The 21,369-nt window shown below is 35.8% G+C and overlaps 4 protein-coding genes across 11 annotated transcripts in view; 3 read left to right on the top strand and 1 right to left on the bottom strand.

The window, feature by feature from the left end:
• The first annotated feature begins 18 nt into the window (after window positions 1–18).
• On the top strand, window positions 19–10,034 carry LOC114945257 (uncharacterized). Of its 3 annotated transcripts, none has more exons than XM_029321384.2 (10): window positions 19–781; window positions 1,135–4,843; window positions 4,940–5,352; window positions 5,573–5,596; window positions 5,692–5,829; window positions 5,912–6,033; window positions 6,120–6,244; window positions 6,435–6,718; window positions 6,795–6,977; window positions 7,051–10,034. In XM_029321384.2, exons 2-10 carry the CDS (start codon window positions 1,363–1,365, stop codon window positions 7,315–7,317), a joined length of 5,037 nt encoding a protein of 1,678 aa, XP_029177217.2. In that variant the 5' UTR covers window positions 19–781; window positions 1,135–1,362; the 3' UTR covers window positions 7,318–10,034. The 3 variants fall into 3 exon arrangements, with proteins under 3 accessions (XP_029177217.2, XP_029177216.2, XP_029177218.2); XM_029321383.2 differs by having other exon boundaries at window positions 4,937–5,352; XM_029321385.2 differs by lacking the exon at window positions 5,573–5,596 and having other exon boundaries at window positions 4,937–5,352.
• A 621-nt stretch (window positions 10,035–10,655) lies between these two features.
• On the top strand, window positions 10,656–15,342 carry Capr (caprin family member). The gene is made up of 6 exons (XM_085482230.1): window positions 10,656–10,808; window positions 11,591–11,809; window positions 11,899–12,249; window positions 12,332–13,102; window positions 13,190–13,478; window positions 13,590–15,342. The coding sequence occupies exons 1-6, from the start codon at window positions 10,695–10,697 to the stop codon at window positions 13,814–13,816; spliced, it is 1,971 nt and encodes a 656-aa protein (XP_085338356.1). The 5' UTR covers window positions 10,656–10,694; the 3' UTR covers window positions 13,817–15,342.
• A 308-nt stretch (window positions 15,343–15,650) lies between these two features.
• On the top strand, window positions 15,651–20,638 carry LOC114945248 (regulator of microtubule dynamics protein 1). Of its 4 annotated transcripts, none has more exons than XM_085482233.1 (7): window positions 15,651–16,432; window positions 16,521–16,718; window positions 16,815–17,063; window positions 17,206–17,576; window positions 18,403–18,466; window positions 18,722–18,847; window positions 20,539–20,638. In XM_085482233.1, exons 1-4 carry the CDS (start codon window positions 16,349–16,351, stop codon window positions 17,551–17,553), a joined length of 879 nt encoding a protein of 292 aa, XP_085338359.1. In that variant the 5' UTR covers window positions 15,651–16,348; the 3' UTR covers window positions 17,554–17,576; window positions 18,403–18,466; window positions 18,722–18,847; window positions 20,539–20,638. The 4 variants fall into 4 exon arrangements, with proteins under 4 accessions (XP_085338359.1, XP_029177201.1, XP_029177200.1 ...); XM_029321367.2 differs by having other exon boundaries at window positions 15,652–16,432; window positions 18,290–18,466; XM_029321370.2 differs by lacking the exon at window positions 20,539–20,638 and adding an exon at window positions 19,270–19,935 and having other exon boundaries at window positions 15,652–16,432; window positions 18,290–18,466.
• Window positions 19,505–21,369, bottom strand: part of LOC114945244 (protein Wnt-7b) — a 61,928-nt gene continuing 60,063 nt past the window's right edge. For all 3 annotated transcript variants that reach the window (XM_029321361.2, XM_085482231.1, XM_085482232.1), the window contains exons 7-8: window positions 20,984–21,302; window positions 19,505–20,720 (exon numbers count right to left, since the gene is read on the bottom strand). In XM_029321361.2, the coding sequence (XP_029177194.2) occupies window positions 20,569–20,720; window positions 20,984–21,302 (471 nt within the window). In that variant the 3' untranslated portion in view covers window positions 19,505–20,568. The remainder of the gene's footprint in view (window positions 20,721–20,983; window positions 21,303–21,369) is intronic.

The following is a 21,369-nucleotide window of genomic DNA, read 5'->3' as shown; positions in this document are numbered from 1 at the left end:
TTATTGTTGACCGGGCTCAAAATGGTGGTCAGTAATGGACCAGCAGTGCGGGGCGACATAATGCACGGCGCGCACGAGTGTCGATGAGTGTCCCCGTTGTTGTCATCGACGCCGCAGATGATATAAATGAGCCTGTACGCGGACCTGGAGGGACGTCGCGACGCTGTGGGAAGCGGTGCCCGGGATGCGCCCTACTACTCCCCGTGATCGCACACGCTCGGATCATGTGAGCCGCGACTCGCCGTCCGGTGGTGGTGCTGCTGCTGCTACTGCTGGTGCCGCCCGCCTGGTATCGTCTGGTATCGCACGTTCGGCACTTTGTGTAGCCATATTTATCGCGTGTTACTCGTCGAAAACGTCGTCGTCCTAAGCGACGACCTGGTGAGCGTCGCGTCCTTCCGCTCGTCGAGACCCTCTTCTCCGTATGGTCGCGCGCACTTGAGGAAGGATAGCGTCCTTGTTATCGTCGTTGTCATCCTTATCGTCATCATCGTCGTGTATGCGAGTATGCGACGATCCTTCTCCGCTGACCCAACGTCATCGTCGTCGGACGTGCAACGTCGAGTGTCATCGCCACCGATCGCCGTAGCTGTGTCGCGAGAGACGTCGCCGAGACGAGCAATAATAATTCCCGGATCCTGGCAACATCGACGATCGATTATTCGTCGTCATTCACGTCCGGGTGCGCGATTTCGCGCTGCTCCGGAGACGCCTAAGCGGCTATTTTCCTGGCGTGTGTTTTTTCATTGTTGTATAACTCGTCCTGGATCCTATGCGAAATGTAAGCCGATGGTACTTACCCTTTCATTGTTTGTAGGATTTGTTTCTTTTTTTTTAAATGCGATATTCTAATGCCTGGAAATTGTGATTGCGAGATGATGCTCTGTGCTTTTTGACAGAATTAATAAGAGTGACAGAGACTGTCATAAGAAAGGCATACTATTTATATTTTGTTTCTTTTCTTTGGTCTCACAGTCTGCATTGTGTTAAATGTCTGTTATCAAAATGTTGAGTTTATTGTGTTGTATGCACGATTAGAAAAAATTTTTTTGACATTTTTAACAAATTAATATTTATTTGTTTAGAATATTTAATATAAAACCATAAATATGTGATCTTGGTTTTTGTTTTCAGATGGGCAGCTTCTGTGCCGCTAATCCTGATTGTTGGGTGAATTTTTTATGACTGCATTTGTTGAAAATGTTTTCAATATAATTTTCTACGTAAGAGTGCAAGGAAATATACACAAGTTATGATAAAAAGTTATGTTATGAATATCTTGGAGTGTATGTTTTACATTGCACATTGGAGGAATCTATTAAACTTGTACCAAGCAAGGCACTGTTGTGCCACGCTTGGGTAATGGATCCGATTGGTCCATGGTATTCGTATAATCGTTTCACTGCGAGCGGCACTACTGGAACGTTTCAAACGACAACACCAACTACAACTAGTGATTTTGTATCTCATCATTTAGCAACGGCTGTTACACAAGCAGTGCCATCAACAACGACGTCGCAATTACTTCTACAAGCGGCACATACAACAGCAAATCTGGCGGGTCAGCCGTCCCCCTTTAACCCTGGGGGGTTTCTAACTCCACCCCCTGTGGGTTATGAAGTCTTTTCGCCGCTCTTCCATCATCCCAATACAAAGCAAGCGCATTATGTTACTCAGCATCGACAAGCTGTTGCTCAAGCGCCAGCGGTATCGGTGACAAAACAAAACACCACGAGCGAGTCCGATATTCCTACATTGAGGGAGAATTATAGTTCGGCGCATCAAGCTACATTTTTCGAGCAACAAGGAGCGTCGACATCGCCTACGACATCGACTCTGGCCTGGACACCTCAGAACAATACACAGCTTCCTAGTCCGTTTGGTATTCTACCGCACGAGAGTATCGTTCCGTCATCCCCGGGTCCGCCCTCCACAAAATCTAGTAATACTAGCGGCTACGAGAACACCTTCAACGCACACTTCAGTACAATGCAGACTATAAATAATATCAATGCATCTCAATTAACTAGTCCATCTACGTGCAGCGCGGACTTTAAAGTTGCTAACTGCCCGGCCGATGCGAAGAAATCTGTCAATGTGAGACCTCAATCACCTACCTCGGCTAGCGTAAAATCCATCCCCGTGCAAAGACAAACGTTTTTTCATCAAGTACCGACAACCTTCAGTTCCGAGACTTTGACGAATAGTTATCCGAGTGCGGGAAATGGAGGTCAGTCTGCCGCCGGAAATGGGAAGTCGGGATTGCAACATCAGCAATCGTGTATCGTGTCGACGCCGAGCAATGCCTCGGGCAAGGAATACAGGATACCCCAACTACCCTCGAGATCGACTGCGTCGACGACAATTTTTCTCAGCACTTCCGTACGCTCGGGTTCGGCCACACAAGCGGTCCAGCAGGATAAACAGGGAACGCGCAATGGCAATTTCGCGTCCCCGCCTAACAAAGCGACGACTGCTACTGCTCAACAGAATATTCAAACTAAAACACAGACCAAGATCTATCCGGAATTGGGCAGCCATGGAGTCGAACATCGAAGAAACGAGCAACACGATAATAATCAATCATCACCGATCAGCTTCTCCATTATGGACAATCGTGGTGGTTTGAACTACGCTGCGAATAATTCCACGAATTGCAACAATTCAAGCGGCAAGCTTACGAACAGCCAGAGGACGCCGTCTAACAGCAATCTACAGTCGCATGCTCAGCAGCAGCAACAACAACAGCAGCAGCAGCAGCAAACGTTTCACGTTTTGAATCAGCAACAGCAGCAAACTACGTCTTACAGACATTATTTAACAGGTTCGGGAACGAATGATACAGAGTATCATCATCCAGGCAGATCCAAGTCCGCGGCCTCGACGGATTCTGCTTATTCTTCCAGTACCTCGACGCAAAACGGACCCGACTGTAGCGTCGTCGTTCCACGACGACCGAGTCCTCTGCAGGCTCATTCGCAAGCCAGTCCCCTGGGTCACGTGCCAAGTCCCGCGTATCCCATGTACAACAGTCCGATGGCGACCATGTCGTCACCGTCGCCGTTGCAGCAACATGCTGAGAACAATGGTAATCAGTGCACCAATTCCGCACAAGCGTATAAAGGCGGAGTGCAACAACAAGTCACTCCGCCGTCACCTCTGGACGTTACTGTTCCGAGGCCGTCGTCGCAGGGACAAGTCGCGTATTCCTCGGTGATCACGCGAGCATTGGGTACCAGCACGGAAAACAATAAAACAGCGTACAACGCGGAGAGTAAAACGACCTACGACGGACAACAGCAAGACTTTTCGCAGACGCAGAAACAGCAGGTCTGCTGGGAGAACGACAATCGCCAAACGACGAACGGCAACAGGAAGTTCTCCGTCGCCGTATATACCGGTGCGAATACTGGGGATATGAACGCGCAGAGCTTACCAGTTCAACAGCAGCAGCAAGTGCAAAGGCTGGTGAATATATCGGCAGACAACAGACAGCAACCATATTTCGAGCCTAATCAAGTGGCACTGCAGGACTTGAGCAGTTGCAGAGGGGATCCGATGAGTATCGTGAAGAACTTGCAAACGTTACAGCAGGGTCCCTGTCAAGTGCAGCAGCACGCGATCGTTACGGTCGGCACGACGGAGCAGCAGAAGCAGGCTGAAGAAAATAGGCGAAAGGCTGATAGCGCTAACAAGAAGAGGAAAAGTTTGGAGAAGGCTACCGGTCACGGTGCGGCGCCGAACGAGCTTACGGGAACGACCACGACGATGACGGAGTATCTCGGTAGGATACCTCCGCCAGCACATCACAACGCGACGAATCAACAACAGCAGAACGGTTTCTTCGAGTTTGATCGGTGGACCCACGGTGGTCTACCGCCTCCGCCCACCAAGATGTTTCCCGCCGCGTCTGGCGCCTTTAGTTCGCAGTCCTCGTTACATCACTCGAGTAACTTCGCGAACACCCCGGCTCATCAGCATCAATCGTTGGCGATGGTGTCGCATCATCACGCGCCACCATCTATGTATTTTCCGGCCTTCCACCTCTCCGCGGGTCACCATCCGCATCATCCGCAAGAGTTTCATCCCTCGGTTGAAATTACGTCAATAGGATTCGGTGCTGAAAACGTCGCGAATCAAAACGCCAATTATAATCAAGAGGTCAGAGACGACCAGCCTAAGGTAGTGGTTCCTAATATTGAGGAGGAACTCGGTTTCCTTCAACAGGATCAGCATCTAATGCAGAACACGAGTCAAATGAATAAAGACTTTAAACGGCCCAGCAGGGATCCCAATACAGGTTTCATGACGAGCTATTTGAAGTTTCTGCAAGGTGAAAGGGATCCTTCTCCACCTCCTGCTATACGTGGCGGTAGAAAGGCTACGTGGAATAGGTCGAAGCCATATATACCAGTTGAGCCGAGCAAACCCGCAGAAGCTTCGACTAACGGCGAGGCTGTTAAACCTCAAGAGAAGCCGTTGGTTAAGGAGACACCAGTTAAGGAAACACCAGTGATAGATTACGCTAATGATCCTAGGTACTTTCCGTTACCGAAGGAAAGGAAGAAAGCAAACTTCGATTCGAGCGATGACGGATTTACCAGCGATGATGACTTCTTATTTCCTCCCAAGAAAACTGAAAAGAAAGTGCAGAATGCGAATAATTATGCGAGTAATGTCGAAGTTGTCGCTGTAAAACCAGAAAGTAAAGGTAGAAAAGGTCGGCCTATTAAGCCTGGTGGACCCACGGATAGAAAGAGGAAAGCTGCTGCTGCTGCAGCAGCAGCAGCGGCAGCGGCAACAGCAGAAACAGAGAAAAAATCTTCGAAGAAAATTGAAGAAGGTAACGTAAATATTTTTATTTTCAAAATATATAATTGTTTTTAATTGGACTTTTTCTAACTTTGAAAATACATGTATATTTCTTGTATTACAGTAGATCCTCTATTACTTCCTCCGAGACGTGAAACATCGAGAAGGAAGGCGAAGGAAAAGACATCGGTGAAACAATTTTTGGATCGACAACAGGGTTTATTAGATTATTTAGACAATGACGAGGAACAGGCTGACTCCGATTCTGATCCAGCGTGGACTCCTGCTGTGAAATTGATCGGGGACGAGGACGAAAAGAGGAAAAAACGCGTAAGACCCGTCATTACCAAGAAAATTAGAAAAATCTTGGAGGAAGACGGATACTCGTCTGGGGAACCTATCGTTTCGAAAAAATCAACGAGAAAGAAACACGAGATGCCTTCAAAAAATTCCAACAGCGCTGGCAAACTTTCTTGTAAGATTGACGAAAAATTAGTAGCAGCAGCAAGTGACGAGGATATTGATATTTCACCATTTAAGGTATCTAATGTTATTCAGTAATAATTTAACTCTTTCAGATCTGATACATTAAAAAAAAATTATTTGCTCTTATTCTCTTATATTGTTTTTCGTAATGTATGTAATTTCTTAATTGTTATAAAACAAATAGAAAAAATTCAGGTTTGAAGGAATTATTGTATTAGCTATACCTTGCAGAAATAAATAAATTAATCTTGTTAATTTTATATCTTACATGCAGCATTTAGGCAACTCAGAAGATGCGGTAAATTTCTTCAGTTTTATTCTGATTAAATTCGCTAAAGAATAATATTTATAAATTTTTTACAAGAAACTAATAATTTTCTTCATTTTTTCCAGTCTGGCGAGTTTGTCGTAATTAAGACGGAATTGGATGAAGAGTATCCTCCTCTTTGGAGGATAGATGGTAAAACATTGCTGCAAAAATATGAGCCATTCAAATCCAATGGAAAAACTTTGTACAGAAACATATCTACGGTAAATATATTAATTAAGTATTATAAAATATATTATACCATGAGTATACAAATTATAATATTTTATAATACGAATTTTACAGTATTCTGCATGGGTTTCACAAAATCGCCACATATATCAACAAGTGCCGGTGAAATTTTGGCAGCAGGGCAAGATAGAAACAATTGTGGAGTTCTTGAGGGACGAAATGATTGTTAACGACAGGTAATACTTGTGTATAAAAAAAATCATCTCAAATCTTTCGAGATATTTTATAGATTTTATATGATATTTATTTTTATCTGATATAGCGAGAGTATCGATAAGTCTATGAAAGATACTGAGAGGTATCAAGATAATTTTGAAGTGTACATACAAACATTAATCTCGCAAGCTTTGGATTCCAATTTCCTTACTGAAATATTTCAAGAACAAGGTGAGCTGTTTGAAATTAAAATCGATTTCATATTTTTATATACATTATTTTATATACGAAAATTAAATCAATTTCATATTTTTATATACATTATCGTGACATGTTATGACACGATAATTATATGTATAAATATCCTTAAAACACCTTTTTTTGAACAGGATAATATATGTTTTTTTTTATTGTTGTCTAGACGATTATTTTCTGTCAAATGTTAAGACTGTTGATGAAGTAACGGAAGAGAGGAAACGTCGCCTTTTGTCTACGACTAAATGGAAACCGAATTTCGTGACAGCAATATCGACGTGGCCGTGTGTTAACGTGCTTAAAGATCTATCGTCTTCAGAATATAAAGGGAAATGTTGTGGTGGTTGTCAGCATACTAGAATCTTTGCAAGAATTCTGCTTTATGGACAACCATACAACGGTACTACATTGGAAGGTTCACCGCCAGATCCAAGAGTACCTCATGAAAAAGTACATTATACAAATAGAATATAGTAACACGTAACAAAATCTATATCGATTATTATTTACTTGTATTTGTTTGTAGGACTTTTTGTTGTGCCGTATTTGCCAAAAGAAGGTAGCCTTGTATAATAAAGTCGCTCATCAAAAATATTTAATGTTTTTGGAATGTGCGAGAAGAGTGACGGATAAGAAGGTGGCTGATCCACACAAAGATACTACAATAATATTAAATGAATTATTAGCAGATGAAGCATGGTTGAATCAAGTAAGCATATTTCTTATTTAGTGCCTCCACTAAAAGAATTTTTTTGTTGAACTAAAAAACTTGTTTTTTCTAGCTTTTTAAAGAAGTGAGGAACATTTGGGCTGAAATTGATAGTATGGAGCAACAAGGGAAAACGAAAAAGAAAGCAATTTTGTCAGCGATGAAAAATCATAGAAATATCTCGCAAGCAAATGTTGAAACAGCAATCGCAGCTGCTCCTACTGTACTTACTTTTAAAGAGACTGCTAATACTTCTGATTCACAGGTGCCTATACAGAATACCGAAAATAATCCCAAATCAGTATCTAACGATGTGCAAATGGACAGTGAACCATCTTAGTGGTATTATAATAACTGTTTATATTTAATGCAAAATGCATCAAGACTGCTACGAGTTCAGTGATACATCTTCAAGAACGCACAAACGTTTTATCACCAATATCAACACCATTAAAACGCATGTCTCGCATGTGTATCAATGAAGTCTTATATATAAAGATATATATTGTGAGTGACGAATTAAAAGTGTAATCGAGAGATTGTAGTTATAGTGATAAGACATAGTACATATATAAATGTACATCAGGTAAGCACAAGGGGAAGAAATTCACATACATATGTAACATATTCACGTTTGATATAGAAGTCTAGCTTTAGCTACAACTTTGCCATTATAGCATAATCATAGCATAATAATAATAATAGCAGAAACTAATATTCATGTGAATATAGACATTTAGTTTAGTCTTTGTATCGTGATGATCTTATATAAGCTTCGATATATGATAAAAATCCAAAACATAGTGATATGACGTGATATTGAACGTCCTTACTTTATGAATCATATTTGCACCATGTTTTATCAAATCGCGGAATTAAAATTTTCATATAATATATAGAGAATACTATATTTTTTTTTGAGTATTTTACAGAAATATATAACATTTTTTGTAGAGCAATTTACAATAATTATATATGAGATTATTTTAAATAATTTCATAATTTTTTTTATAATTATTTGTTCTAAATTTTGGGTTACATATATACAATTACATAAAACATAAAAATGGCAAGTAAGACACTATAAAGCTATAGAGAAATAAATCTATATTTAATATGTTCAAAGGAAAGATATATAGATTCAATTCAATATTTATATTTAATGTTACTTTGCATGTTTCTGATGTCATATTTTATACGACATGTTCAGTAAACATCTCTTCCTACGCAATAATAATGTAATGTATGCAAATTCTTCCATATTAGAGCATATATTGCATGCATAAATAGATTTAAACATATTTTACGTTGCAAAGTGCTTTTGAAAAGGAAATATTGTTGTTCTAATGTTAATTTCTGTTTTCTTAATATGTTTGTATTTTTATATATTTTTCAATATTTATTAAACATTTGATCTTATCCAGCATGATAATTTAATATAAAAATGATTTATTACAATGTGAATATAACAATAACAAGAATAATAAAATATTTAATTATCAAAGATTAAGATATGACATCAGAGAATAGTTTGTATACATGAAATATACATTGAATATAATTTTCATTTATGAAGAACAAGTAAAATATTCTTACTTTAAAAAATCAATGATCAACAAATGACTTTTACGTTTCTATTGAAACAATCTTACTCACATGAATTATTCTCAAAAATTAAAACTCCATTATATTTGAATTAGAGTGAAAGAAAAATATATTTGCATTATGTATTATATGTTAAGGTCGCTTCTACAGATACTTTCCAATAGTTAATAAGTATTTTAGGATAGTGTGATAAGAGTTTTTTTGTTGTATATTAAATACCATTACATATAGTTTAAGTGACATTTGTGCTTATTATATAAAATTAATTATTATTATTATTATTATAATATCGCCATTATTATTAATATCCATTGTTTTAAATCTTTAATTGTTTAAGTTTTTAACGTTTCTAGATTTATTAGAAAAAAAGACAAATGTTTTTCGAAGAACGGAATGGTGATATGTGCATGTATGGATTGAATGTATTTTTCAAAGATAATGTATCAAATTATATTTGTAAATTGTACAGATATAATAGAACGAGAGAGTGAGGAAATGATTAACTGCTATGGACGAAGATTTTGAACACTTTTAATATTTCGACAAATGATAAAAAATTGCGCATTGGCGCTTATCCCGATGACGATCGGTTGTACAATAAATTATCGGACGATTTATATAATGACACACTAGAAAACTAAAATGCGGGCATTTGGACACTGGCGCAGAATAAACTAACAAATTAAGTAAAATATGTAGCTGCGAGAGATTTTTTTCAGTGAATGTGCCATGCAATAGTTCATATCGGGCGTAATTTTGCGATTGCGTGTGATAATTCGACCGATAATGTAAATCATTTGTTAGCAATATGGTTCGATTGAATTCTCTTCCATGAGAATTGTATTATCGCACGTAGTACTCGCTTAAGGTACCTGTTTCTTCGTTGCAACTACATATATTGAATTATGATATTAAAAACAAAAAATTAAATTTGTTTTTTATACGCTACCATGATAGTATGAATTGATAAAATTGATATGATTAAGACTTGCAACTATTTATTAATCTAGAAGAATTTCAGATATATTTTCTGGAATATTTTATTTATACTATCGAGCGTACAAATAATAGGCATAAATGGGAAAAGATTGATTTATTTTGACTTAATATGAAAATAATTCACCGATGAATTTTTTGTTTCTCGTAATTCAATATAACATTTAGAGAGGAAACAGAAGCCTTGACATACAACATACAGTTATTGTCAATATTATATTAAGCAAAACTATCAATAATATTTTATTATATTTTCTTTTCCCTTAGGGAGCATCTGAAAAGATATAAGGTTTATTTGATTGTAAATTACTTAGCGCTTTCTATTATTCGTCGTGCAAATCAGTTATAAAAAATTATTAATCGTAACGAAAAATGACATTGCAGTATTTTTTGTTATTGCGCGATCAAGAAAAAAGATATGATCAAAATATTATATATAATAAAACATTACTCGTATATTTATGTTTTTTATTAACCATTTTTTCAATAAAAAATGGAGGAATCCGTAAAAACTATATACAAGTATCGTATTTATTTTTATTTTGCCTTAAAATAATATGAGCCACAATTGCAATGATAATCATTAGAAAAAGGCATTCTTTTTTTTATTAATTGGAATATATTCAATATATATGAAAACGTATAATGTGTACATGCTTTATATATATATTTAATTTTATTGTTCAATAATATAACATAACTGTTGCTTCTAAATATCTAGAATCGACAAATTATCAAAGAAGATAAAAAATATAATTTATCGATGTTACATATAATTTCAATAGATACCAAATTATTCGTTTCAAAATTACCGCCACGTTTCGAAACAAACAGTCACGAAACACAAATATCTAGACACGCTGTACACTACGAAAAAGTGATAAACGAAACAAAAATCTCTGCGTTCCGATAGACCAATCAAGCGCCACCAAAATCACTATCGAAATTATCGACCAATCAGAGTGCAGCGAGCGCTATATGAATAAGCCTCAGCATCTGTCGCCGCACATATAAACGCACCTTAATGGGCCCGCCATCCCCACTAAGTTCACTCGCGACTCGCTTCAATTTGCTTACCACTTCCAGTTTCCAGTTCGTGTTTGTTGCCCGTGAAGGATGCCTTCTGCCAACCCCAAACTAGAGAAACAGGCCTCTACGGAGACCGTGGAACCCCTACGCCAAGCGATTATCGTAATCGAGCACAAGATACGGAATCTCGAGAAGCGTAAGGTAAATGCGGCCCCGCGGCCCGACTCGTCGTAATTACAGACAAAAGTCGATCTGTCAATCGCCGTGGCTTCCTCGCCGTGCGATCCGCCATGATCCCGATGCGCCATGTGCTCGGTGCCTCCTCGATTTTTCCCCCCCGAGTATTTACAACGTGCGGGATTCCCGGGGACGCTATGCCGTCCGCGGTCGAGCGTCGACGAGGTTCTCGTGGACGCGTCATCCGGACCCGTCTCCGGAATTCCGGAACTCCTGAACGCGCCAATTTTGCCAATCGGCGACCCCCGTATCATGGCGGTGTATCTTCCGCTATTGTACACGCGCGAGACTTGTCTTTGTACTTTTTGAGCACCGTCACGAGAGACCTTGTGGTTAATTAGTACCGATATCCGGTCTTCGTGGACGATCGCGATTTTTACAACGCGACGTAACGTAAAATCGACGATTCACGGTTGACTTTTCTTTGTTCCGGTCAAGTTCGGTCGCGAACATCGAATCGTACGATCACACCGTTTCACGGAATATCTGTAAAGCTTACGTATTTTCTTAAGATTACAAGTAAGATTATAAATTGTGTTCTGACATTTTTTCATACATATTTGTATAACTTTTCATGATTTATAATGTTCTATTCTTTAATACTTAAATACATGACAATAAAGATAATATTTTATAAATTATAAAATAATATTGAGTATATACAAAGAAGAGAAAAAGTAATTAAGCTACCTGAAGAGAGATCTATAAGAATCTAAATAATTGAAATAATACCTTTCTTAATTTAGGGCAAGCTCGAGTCGTATAGGGATTTGCAGAAAAATGGAAGGGAATTGAATTCAGACCAGAAGATAGCTGTGGCCAAATATGACGAAGTGTCTCAAACATTGGATATTACTCGAGATCTGTACAAACAAATCATCAACATTGCCAATGACTCGGCTAAGCAGCAGAAGAAACTAGCACGAAAGGAGGCTGTCGAGCGCATGCAACAGGATATTTCAAAAGTATGCATCAACATTTTAAATATAATTTTATTTGTATCTATGATTGAGTTTGAGAAAATACTAAGTATGACTTGTGATATTGTTTATAGGTGAAAGAAGTGCTACTTATTCAACACATCTTAATGAGCCTGGCTACTGATTCAATTAGAAATGACTTTACTCATGGAACAAACGGGGCTGTAAAACTGTCAGAGGAGGAGTTAAAGTACCTGGAGAGCTTATATATTGAAGTTATTATGAAACAACGCGAGGAAGATGATTCGACATTTGCACAACAAGCCCAAAAAGTAGCTGAGCATTATGTGGCAATTGTGGATGGAAAGCAACGTGAAGTTGTCGGCACTACTTATAATAAATTGAAGGAGATTATTATAAAAATTAATCAATGTGGTTACTTTGATCAAGTTCATGAATGTTCAGAGGCAACACCAGTAGAGGAGGTATTATATTGAACTTACAAGTTTTCTCATGTATGTGCTCACTCATATGTATATCATCTGATTGTGATTTTTACTCATACAGGTGACAGAAGCTGTAGTGGAAACGAAGCTTACCGATCCACAGACAGGACAGGAACAAGTCAACGAGGAATACAATAACGGCAACGACAGGCACATTCCACCGGAACCTATGATACCCATTCCAAACTTTCCAGTCCAAGTTGCGCCGCTCCCCGTTGTTTCTGGTGCCGCTCCAGTCTCGGGACCCATTTCGGTCGTTCCACAGCCTATGCCGCCTCATCCTGCCGCTCCGGTCGAGACCCCTTATTATACAAACGCCACCAATTTTGTTCCGCAACAGCAGCAGCAAACTCAACAGCAATCTCAGCAACAGCCTCCATCGGCACCTCGAATTAATGATGTTATAGGCACACCAAACTTTTTCTTCTTACAAGAATCTGAACTCGATTCGCCGGATGTCACGTCGCAAACACCCATCGTCTCGCACATTCCTCCCACAGTCAACGCACCCATTCCTACACAGACCTTCACGAACCAAAACTTCGCGAACGCACCCGTAGGCGTCCCTCAGCAAGTCATATACCAGCACCAACCACCGCAGGATATGTCGCACATTCCTGGATTCGCAAATCCTAATCCACCACCACCGATCCCGATGCCGCCTTCACATCAACAGCCAAACATGCAATACAGCCCGCAACATCCGACCGGTTTTCAACCTCCGCAAACACAGCAGCAACAAAACGCGGTGCAACAACTGCCACAAGGGCAAACGCAAAATTTCAACGAACAAAGATCACCGCATCAACAAGAAACTCAAATATCTACAGAGGTAAATTAAACTCTTCTTTTGGCAAAAAATCGAAATAAAGAAATTGATGTTATTATTGACTCTCAGCAATCCGTAAACTCTTTACAGGAAAAAACTGAAAATAGTCAAAATGAAACTACTACGGACTCATCATTGGAACAACAGAATGAATCTGTCGATTGGTGTCAGATGACTGAGACCAATGATTGGAGTCAGTCTGATCAACAACAGCAATCTATTCAAGATCCCCAGCAAGTATCACAACAACAGACTTCGCAGCAACCTTGGGGCGATCAACAACGTGGATATAGAGGAAGAGGAAATAGAAGGGGGACTACTAATGGCTATAATAGTAGAAGCAGGAGTAATTATCAACAAAATGGACGCGCAGGACAAGGTAAAAGAATAGTAAGAATAATAATGAAATGAATAAAATAATTTTTTTAGATAAATCTCTTTATATATATATATAAACCATGAAAATGACATTAATATTTTATTTTCCTAGGCACATACTATCGCAACGATAATAACTATCAGAACGGATATCAACAACGTTCTTGGGGCAACAACGATGGAAATAACGGATATGGCACTGGCTTCAAACGTACCAGCGGCGGAGGAGCGAGGGGAGGTGCGCGTAACGACCGCGTTGGTCGCGGACAATACCGAGGGCAGAACAGGACCAACCGTGGTGCATATACACCACGCAGCAAGCCTCATTCCGCGCAATAGGCAAGAGAGGAAAACGCTAGCGTAAATACACAGTGAAACACACTATAAAAATAATGTTCTGCGATTACAATTCAACTGTCTATTTATGAAAAAGCTTAAGTCGAGAATGCATTTGCAATATGAAGTGAGATTTCAAAGTAGCACCGCATGAGTATTAATATGCAATAACTTCGATTTGATTACATGTAGTTTCAGTAATGCAATAACAAATGTTACATGGTTTTTTTTTATCTATTACTTGCACATGCATTAACTTTGAGAAGATGAGATTAGAGTTGCACAATATAGTTTTGCATATAGTGTAATTTCTCATCTAAAGTTATATGATAACAAATTTGAAGAATCTTATCTTATGTTGGGATTTGCTGAGACTTGCGGCTTAGGATATTTCTTAAATATGACATTGAAAAAGTAAAAACTTTGCATTTGAATTTGGTGTCTGTAATTATGAAGAGAAGATTAATGTTAATAAAAAAAGACGATGCAGAGATACACATTGTGATATATAAAGAAAAATCAACCAAATTCAGAAACGTGAACCTACCGTGCAAGTATTATTGTATTATGACAGAAGGCAGGTTTCACAGGGCAACAACAGCAGATTAACGAAAAATAGAAAAAAATTTTATTATAAAAAAAATAAAAAAAAAAGGAAAACAAAAACTCAAATATTTCATGTAAAGACTACAGGAACGTATTTAAAAAAATAACGTTAAGATTATAAGTATATATAAATATATTATATATATATATATATATATATTAGGCGATCTGCACGACCATCTTCTTCGTCTTGTGGCGCGTCGCTTTCAGAGAGAATTTTTTAAGATACCAGAAAAAAATAGGACACAGCAATGCCTTCTTTAAAACAAATTTTTCGATTTCGTACTTCGTATCTGGTATACGAATTTGAGACAATGAAAAATCTCGTAAACGGTTTCGAGAAAGAGTTAAACAGAATCATGATATATAAAGATCTAGATGAGATTCGGAGCGGATGATGTTTTTTTACATGTATGTATCGAGATATGTATATATCATGACACTGTACACATCGAATTGCTGTCGCTCCCTTCTGTTTTTTTCTGTGTGATTCCAAAATTTCTTGCAAGTAATCGCGCCTTACAACGAAAGAGATTGCGGTGCAATGTCCTTATTTACGATATAATGCATTATCTAATTTTTTTTTGTATTAAGAAAAGAAACGTATAATTATTTTTTAAAACGGAGGAAGCGAATTAGAGAGAGAGGAAGAGAGAGGAGAGAGAGAGAAAGAAAAAGAGCACGTACAGAGCTCTTTAGCGTTTTGTAAGTCGAGTTCAGTGTACAATTATTGACTAGATTCAGAAGAAAGGTGTGTTTAAAGTGCGCCGCCGACAAGTCACGTTCCACACCTATAAAAAATATCAATATTTTGTTTGTACATTTGTGTTTAATCACCTCCCTACCCTTCCCCGTCACGATTACGTTAAACTATCCTACGAATGCCTATGTATCTTCCAAAATAAAGATCTAATTCAACCCTGCTAAGCTGAGATTTTATTCTCAATATGAGTGATTTCATTTCTTATAAAAAATTTAATCAAATCTTATCAACAATTTTATATAAAACGTAATATTTTTAAGCAGTGCTTAATATATTGTATAATATATTATGTACACATCACAAGTGTACATAAATATATCTTAATATATTGCATGCTTAAAAAAATTACATATTAAAATTTATGCGCAATTAATAATTTATTATATATATATATATTTATATAATTATTAATAATTGTAGAGATTTTATATTAATTGTTTTCGTAATTACTTCAGCTGTATAGGTATAATTTTTATCTTGTGTTCCTTACTATTATAGATTAATTGTTGCCGGCTCTTTCTATCTCTCTCTCTCTCTCTTTTTATAGAATCCATTGATATTTTGAAGTCGATGGAACCAGCGTGACTTCTGGGTCACGTGACATCCGGAAAGAGACTTATCTGTGTGGTTCTGTCAAAGTTATCCATCTCTTTCTGTAACATAAAATATTAGCTTTCAATTGATAAGGAGAGATAGTGGAATATATTGATATAAGCTGTGAAAAAGAAATTCAATGCAATATGACAAGGACAGCACAAACTCAACTTGGCTATCATTATTCTTCGTTCCCTCCTAATGAGTCATACTGATTATTTATATTGGAATATGGAATATCATATATGTTGTCTTCTGAGTTTAAAGTTCAGTTCAGTATCTCTTTCAGTACGGATCGATCAGAAAGTTTACATATCTTATGTCAGATAAGTTTATCTTACTGTCAATGACAGCTAAATACTTATAATATGATCTCTAGATGAATGTTTATTATTTTATATCAACATTATTATTATTATTTTAAAGTATCAATTGTTATATTGAATTGTTTTCAAATAATTGCAACGGTGCAGTTTATAGGTTAAATTTTTGTTGCACTGATATAATTTAAATTATATACCTCACAAAAAAAAGTTATTTAATTAATACAAGTTATTGAATCAAAATACAAGATGTTTCTACAGAGATTCTATCGTGTTATGAACTATAGAATTTTACAAAGAATTCTACATAAAAATATTTATGCAGTGTATAAGGTATGAAACAGAATAAAAATCTAGAAATCTAATAAGATATACATATAATATATTTAATTTAGTTTTAACATTAAAATTATTTTTTCAGGGAGGAAATGGTATGCAAGCTGTCAGAAAGTTTTGGGTAACATCGCCATTCATCACAATGGGAATGTGGGGATTCATAAAAAGTAAAGATGAATCTGAAACACAAATTACATCGAAAGAAGTTCTTCTTGCCAAAGTGGATGCACTTTTTGATCAAGGAGACTATAAAAGCATATATAATCTTTTGTCAAATTATAAGGTAATTCTCTATCTTTTAATAATTTCTCTAACTTTTAATTATTACATAACTTTAATAACATATAATCGCAATTATACAACTATTTGTTTTATATAGGATAGTAAGGATGTTGACATCTTGTGGCGTTTGTGTAGAGCCATTTATAAGATGTCTGAAATGGCCAGTGACGTGGAATCTCGAAAGTTGATTTACGAAGGATATGATTTGATATGTATAGCTCTTGATATTCAAGAAGATCATTATGCTGTTCATAAATGGATGTCTATATTCCTTAACAGTAAGGGCACCTTAGAAGGCACAAAAGCACATATTAAAGAATTGTACAACATTAAAAAACATTTGCTGGTATGTTATTTGGCAAATAATTTAAACAGATATTGATTTATAAGTAAAATATTAAAATTCAAAATTAAAATGTCAAATTTTATAAAAGGAGATAGAAAATGTAATCTGAAAATCAATTGGCATTATGTTATTTTTATTATAGAGAGCATCAGAATTAAAATCTACTGACGCAACAATCCTTTATATGCTTGGATGTTGGTGTTATGAGATTTCAAATTTAGCATGGTATCAACGAAAGATAGCGTCTATTATATTTGAAGAGCCACCAACTTCATCCTTTGAAGAAGCATTGATGTATCATGAGAAAGCCGAAAAAGTTGATCCAAACTTTTACAGTCATAATTTACTAATGTTAGGAAAAACATATCTGAAATTGAATCGTAAGGAAGATGCAATCAAATATTTGAAGAAGGCAGCTGAATTTTCTGCGGAAAATGATGACGATCAAAAAGCGAAACAGGAAGCGCAGAAAATATTGAACAGTATTTAAAAACATAGAGGATACAGATAAATGTGAATATTTTTATACTTTTATACTATTTTTAAATGAAAAAAGCTATATATTGTTATATAATGATATATTTATAATATTGAATATTATATATATGTTATGCATATATATTTTCATAAAATATTGTTGATATTATGCAGTTCTAACGTAATTATACATATTTATAATATTGAATATTATATATATGTTATGCATATATATTTTCATAAAATATTGTTCATATTATGCAGTTATGGTGTAATTATACATATATGTAATCGATATACGTATAATTACAATATGTATTTCCAATTTTTAATATATTTTATTTATTTATCTATTTTTTATATATCTTGCTTTTTTATATAAAATATTGATACAATTAATATTTACAATATACAATTAATTATTTAATATTTTATATATTGATACAAAAGATAGTAGTTTTTATATAGAATAAATGGTAATATACATATTACACCGCAATAATTAGTGAAGAAATTCATTCATAAATATAAAAAATTAAATATATAATTAAATATATCAATATCAACAATAAATCCATGATCTATCATACTATTACATCATATCAACAATATTTATTTATGTGCTTTATTCTATATAATAATCAATTATTTGTAATTTGACAACTACGCAATATTGAAACAATTGATTTTATCTCTTTAATCTTTTATTAATTTGTTTGTTGTATTTTTATTTTGTTATGTATGTGTAGATGTGAGAGATTGAATTTTTTCGAGACTAAAAATCATGTGGAATAATCATTAATTATTCCTGGAGAGGAGAAGAAATAATCTTAGTCTATAAATTATTTGTATTTGTTCGAAGAAGTACGGCGTTGGACACAAAACGGATTATTTTATGTGGAAGATCTAAAAAATCGAGTTATTTTGTAAGTCGAATTTTTTTTATATTTCATAATTTCCCGCGTTTTTTTTTGTCAATTGTGGCTATGGTCGAGAAGACGCTTCGAAGAATTTGAATAATTGGAAGTGAAGCGAAAAGTTAAAGATTTCCTGCATCCTGATTGGTTGATGCAATGCTTCGAAGCATTTGTAGCGCCTTCTAAACCGCGGTTTGCATCGCGCGTGAATTTTACATTTGGCGCGAAGTTGGCTCATTAACTCGAGTTTTTGTGTCATTTCAGCATCGACTGGACACTGGGCGGCCGCACGTATATTAATTTATCGGAATCTGGACAGCAGATGAATTTATCGCCGGAATTTGGACAGCAATGTGTTAAACGATTATCATTGAAGCCGCCACGAGACAGGTACGTATTTTTTTAATACGATATATATATATTGTGCTCGGATTGCATCGAATTCAAGGCTATGTGCGTGCGCGAAGTATGCGATCTGGAGTAGCCATATTTTTCTTGAAAGTAATTGAAATAATGAACATCTAATAAATATATAACGCAGTTAATCTACTGTCGGATTAAGCATTATTTGGATCATACATTATTTGAAAAGATGCTTTGATCATCAAATTATACGTATATGTCAATTATATGTCTGTTCAAATTGTATGTGTGTAAAACTTTTAACAATTTACAGCTGTAAATTAATACATTTCGGAAACATAAAAGTATATCGAGAATAGTTATAAAATTATATAAATTAGTAATTATAAAATTATATATAGTATATATTCATAATTATATCGTGTTTTAGATTAATAAAATTATTTCAGATACATAGGAAAAAAAGATATTTGCGTTTCATATTTTGAAATATCGGATCGACTTTATAAATTATGAAAATTACTTACAATTTTTGCGTGATATTCCGCGCTCAGCAAACAGATAAGAAACGATAAAAATATATATTTCCTTTTGTTTAAAAACGTGATTTCCAGTAACTTCCAGTAACTACCGATACATATAACTTTTCCTTTATACATTTTCTCTAATGAGAAAAACCCAGTATATCTTTAACAAACAACAAACAGTTCGTCTCGTGCAAAAAATATTAGGTAAACAGATAAAAAAAAATAATGTCACATGATATAGACTCGAAAACGCTATACTTTATTTACCAGCAAATAGATGAACACATTACATACACGAATATAATTTATCATATCGTGTGCGTATGTGATTTTAATAAATAATAATTTAGAAATATATTCCTATTATATAAAGTATATATTTCGAGAGCTTAAAAGATACTGTGAAAAGGGAGATTCGCCTTTTAATATTTATTTAGAGAGAACAGTTATATCTATTATACTTTTACGCTACAATTTTAAAAGAACGTATTCGTAAACTACTTATATAAACTATGTATCCTTGATTGAATCATATTCGCACATCGATGTACAACGAATATAGTGTTTAAATATACTTATTATTTACTAGGTATGTGTCATGTCAATATATATCGAAGCATCAAGGCCCGAAATATAAATATATACTGAAAAAAAAATTATTAAATTAATAAATATTTTTATTTTAATTCTTATAAAATCATTTATTTGAAACAAATAAATATTTTTCTGTTTTTTGAAAAAGTTTTTTTTTATATCAAATAAATAATTTTTTACATCAAATCAATATTATTAGTTTCAAATAAATGATTTATAAGGCAGTATTAAAATAAATATTTGAATTCAATAATTTTTTTTAGTGTATAAACGACGTACAAGAAGAAAACTATCGAATATAAATTTCTAGGATATAAATTCAATGATAGGATTATGTTTAAATTTATTTTTGTAAAATTCTGTAATTATTTAATATTTAATATGGGCCCGGAATTCTGCTAAGAATTTTACAGAATCAATCGAATTGAACGATAAAAAATTCATATGCAATTATTAATATATGTATTTTTTAGCGCAGACTTCGCTTTTATATAATGACATATAATATTACATATGTGTGAGATCGACATTTTTCTTGCGTGTCGTTTTTCCCGCGCTTTCGAGGCTAGACTTTATCGTCGGTAAAAATGTTCGCAGGTATGTACACATCGTGCGTCGGTAAGAGCGTTATTTGCAAGTGTACTCCTCGGTCCGTTCAGTACAAGTATCGCAGTGTACGCGGCAGCACCAGTGAAACTTGCATTTGCACTGCCACGTTCTCGTGAATTGGTGGGTGTTGTAGCCACGACCGCAGCACATCAAATCACATCCATCGGTTCCTAGACGAAACAAGTTAAAGAAAGGTACGTGCAATATTCTCTCGCGCGATAATATTCTTGCGAAATGAAAACGCGCGAACATGAAAAGAAGCAACAAATGCGACTCTCTTGTCGGAGAATCCGTTTTGCTCGAATTTTCAAAATGGAGACTGAATGAGCAAAAATTCGCGCCGTTTCTGTCTTTCTTTTTTGAATAAGAAAGTTGAAGAAATGTGACAAATATCGCGAATGACTGTTAAACTTTTATTACCATTCCTTCTCACCTTTGCTAGTACGATTGCAATATCGGCCCTGCGTGCCGAGACTACCCTGCGTTAAATTCGGCTCGCAATAATTGGGGGAAGGTTGCAAAAAGACGAGCTCGTTTCTCTTCGGGATCCTCTTCAGCCCCATACCCGGACCACCGCCGACTTTCGTCTTTTTCAAAACCAAGTGCGGTTTCCGCGCTTTGCCGGTCTTAAACGTGGACTGCCGATCGTGCCGCGACTTGGTGAAGTCATTCGGTTTACCTTGAGTTTTGGCGTCGTTGCCCAATATAGGTACCAATTCCGGCGACACGGAATGCGACATCGCGTCCAACGTCTACGACGTACGAAAGAATTATTTTTTTATTATATTTCAATAAAAAAAGGACGGTAAAAAAATAAAT

This window comes from Nylanderia fulva, unplaced genomic scaffold (genome assembly GCF_048542155.1).
Source record: "Nylanderia fulva isolate GAGA-0341 unplaced genomic scaffold, ASM4854215v1 Scaffold2, whole genome shotgun sequence".
NCBI classification, from domain to species: domain Eukaryota; kingdom Metazoa; phylum Arthropoda; class Insecta; order Hymenoptera; family Formicidae; genus Nylanderia; species Nylanderia fulva.
The sequence above is the reverse complement of the archived record's forward strand: the minus strand, read 5'-3'. Positions and strand labels throughout refer to the sequence as shown.

Coding starts and splice junctions, on each gene's coding strand:
- LOC114945248 (XM_029321368.2), top strand. CDS start 16,349: ATGTTTCTACAGAGATTCTATCGTGTTATGAACTATAGAATTTTACAA. Junction 16,433..16,520: donor ATATTTATGCAGTGTATAAG/GTATGAAACAGA, acceptor TTATTTTTTCAG/GGAGGAAATGGTATGCAAGC. Junction 16,719..16,814: donor ATCTTTTGTCAAATTATAAG/GTAATTCTCTAT, acceptor TGTTTTATATAG/GATAGTAAGGATGTTGACAT.
- LOC114945257 (XM_029321383.2), top strand. CDS start 1,363: ATGGATCCGATTGGTCCATGGTATTCGTATAATCGTTTCACTGCGAGC. Junction 5,597..5,691: donor TAGGCAACTCAGAAGATGCG/GTAAATTTCTTC, acceptor CATTTTTTCCAG/TCTGGCGAGTTTGTCGTAAT. Junction 6,719..6,794: donor CAAGAGTACCTCATGAAAAA/GTACATTATACA, acceptor ATTTGTTTGTAG/GACTTTTTGTTGTGCCGTAT.
- Capr (XM_085482230.1), top strand. CDS start 10,695: ATGCCTTCTGCCAACCCCAAACTAGAGAAACAGGCCTCTACGGAGACC. Junction 11,810..11,898: donor TGCAACAGGATATTTCAAAA/GTATGCATCAAC, acceptor TATTGTTTATAG/GTGAAAGAAGTGCTACTTAT. Junction 13,103..13,189: donor AAACTCAAATATCTACAGAG/GTAAATTAAACT, acceptor AACTCTTTACAG/GAAAAAACTGAAAATAGTCA.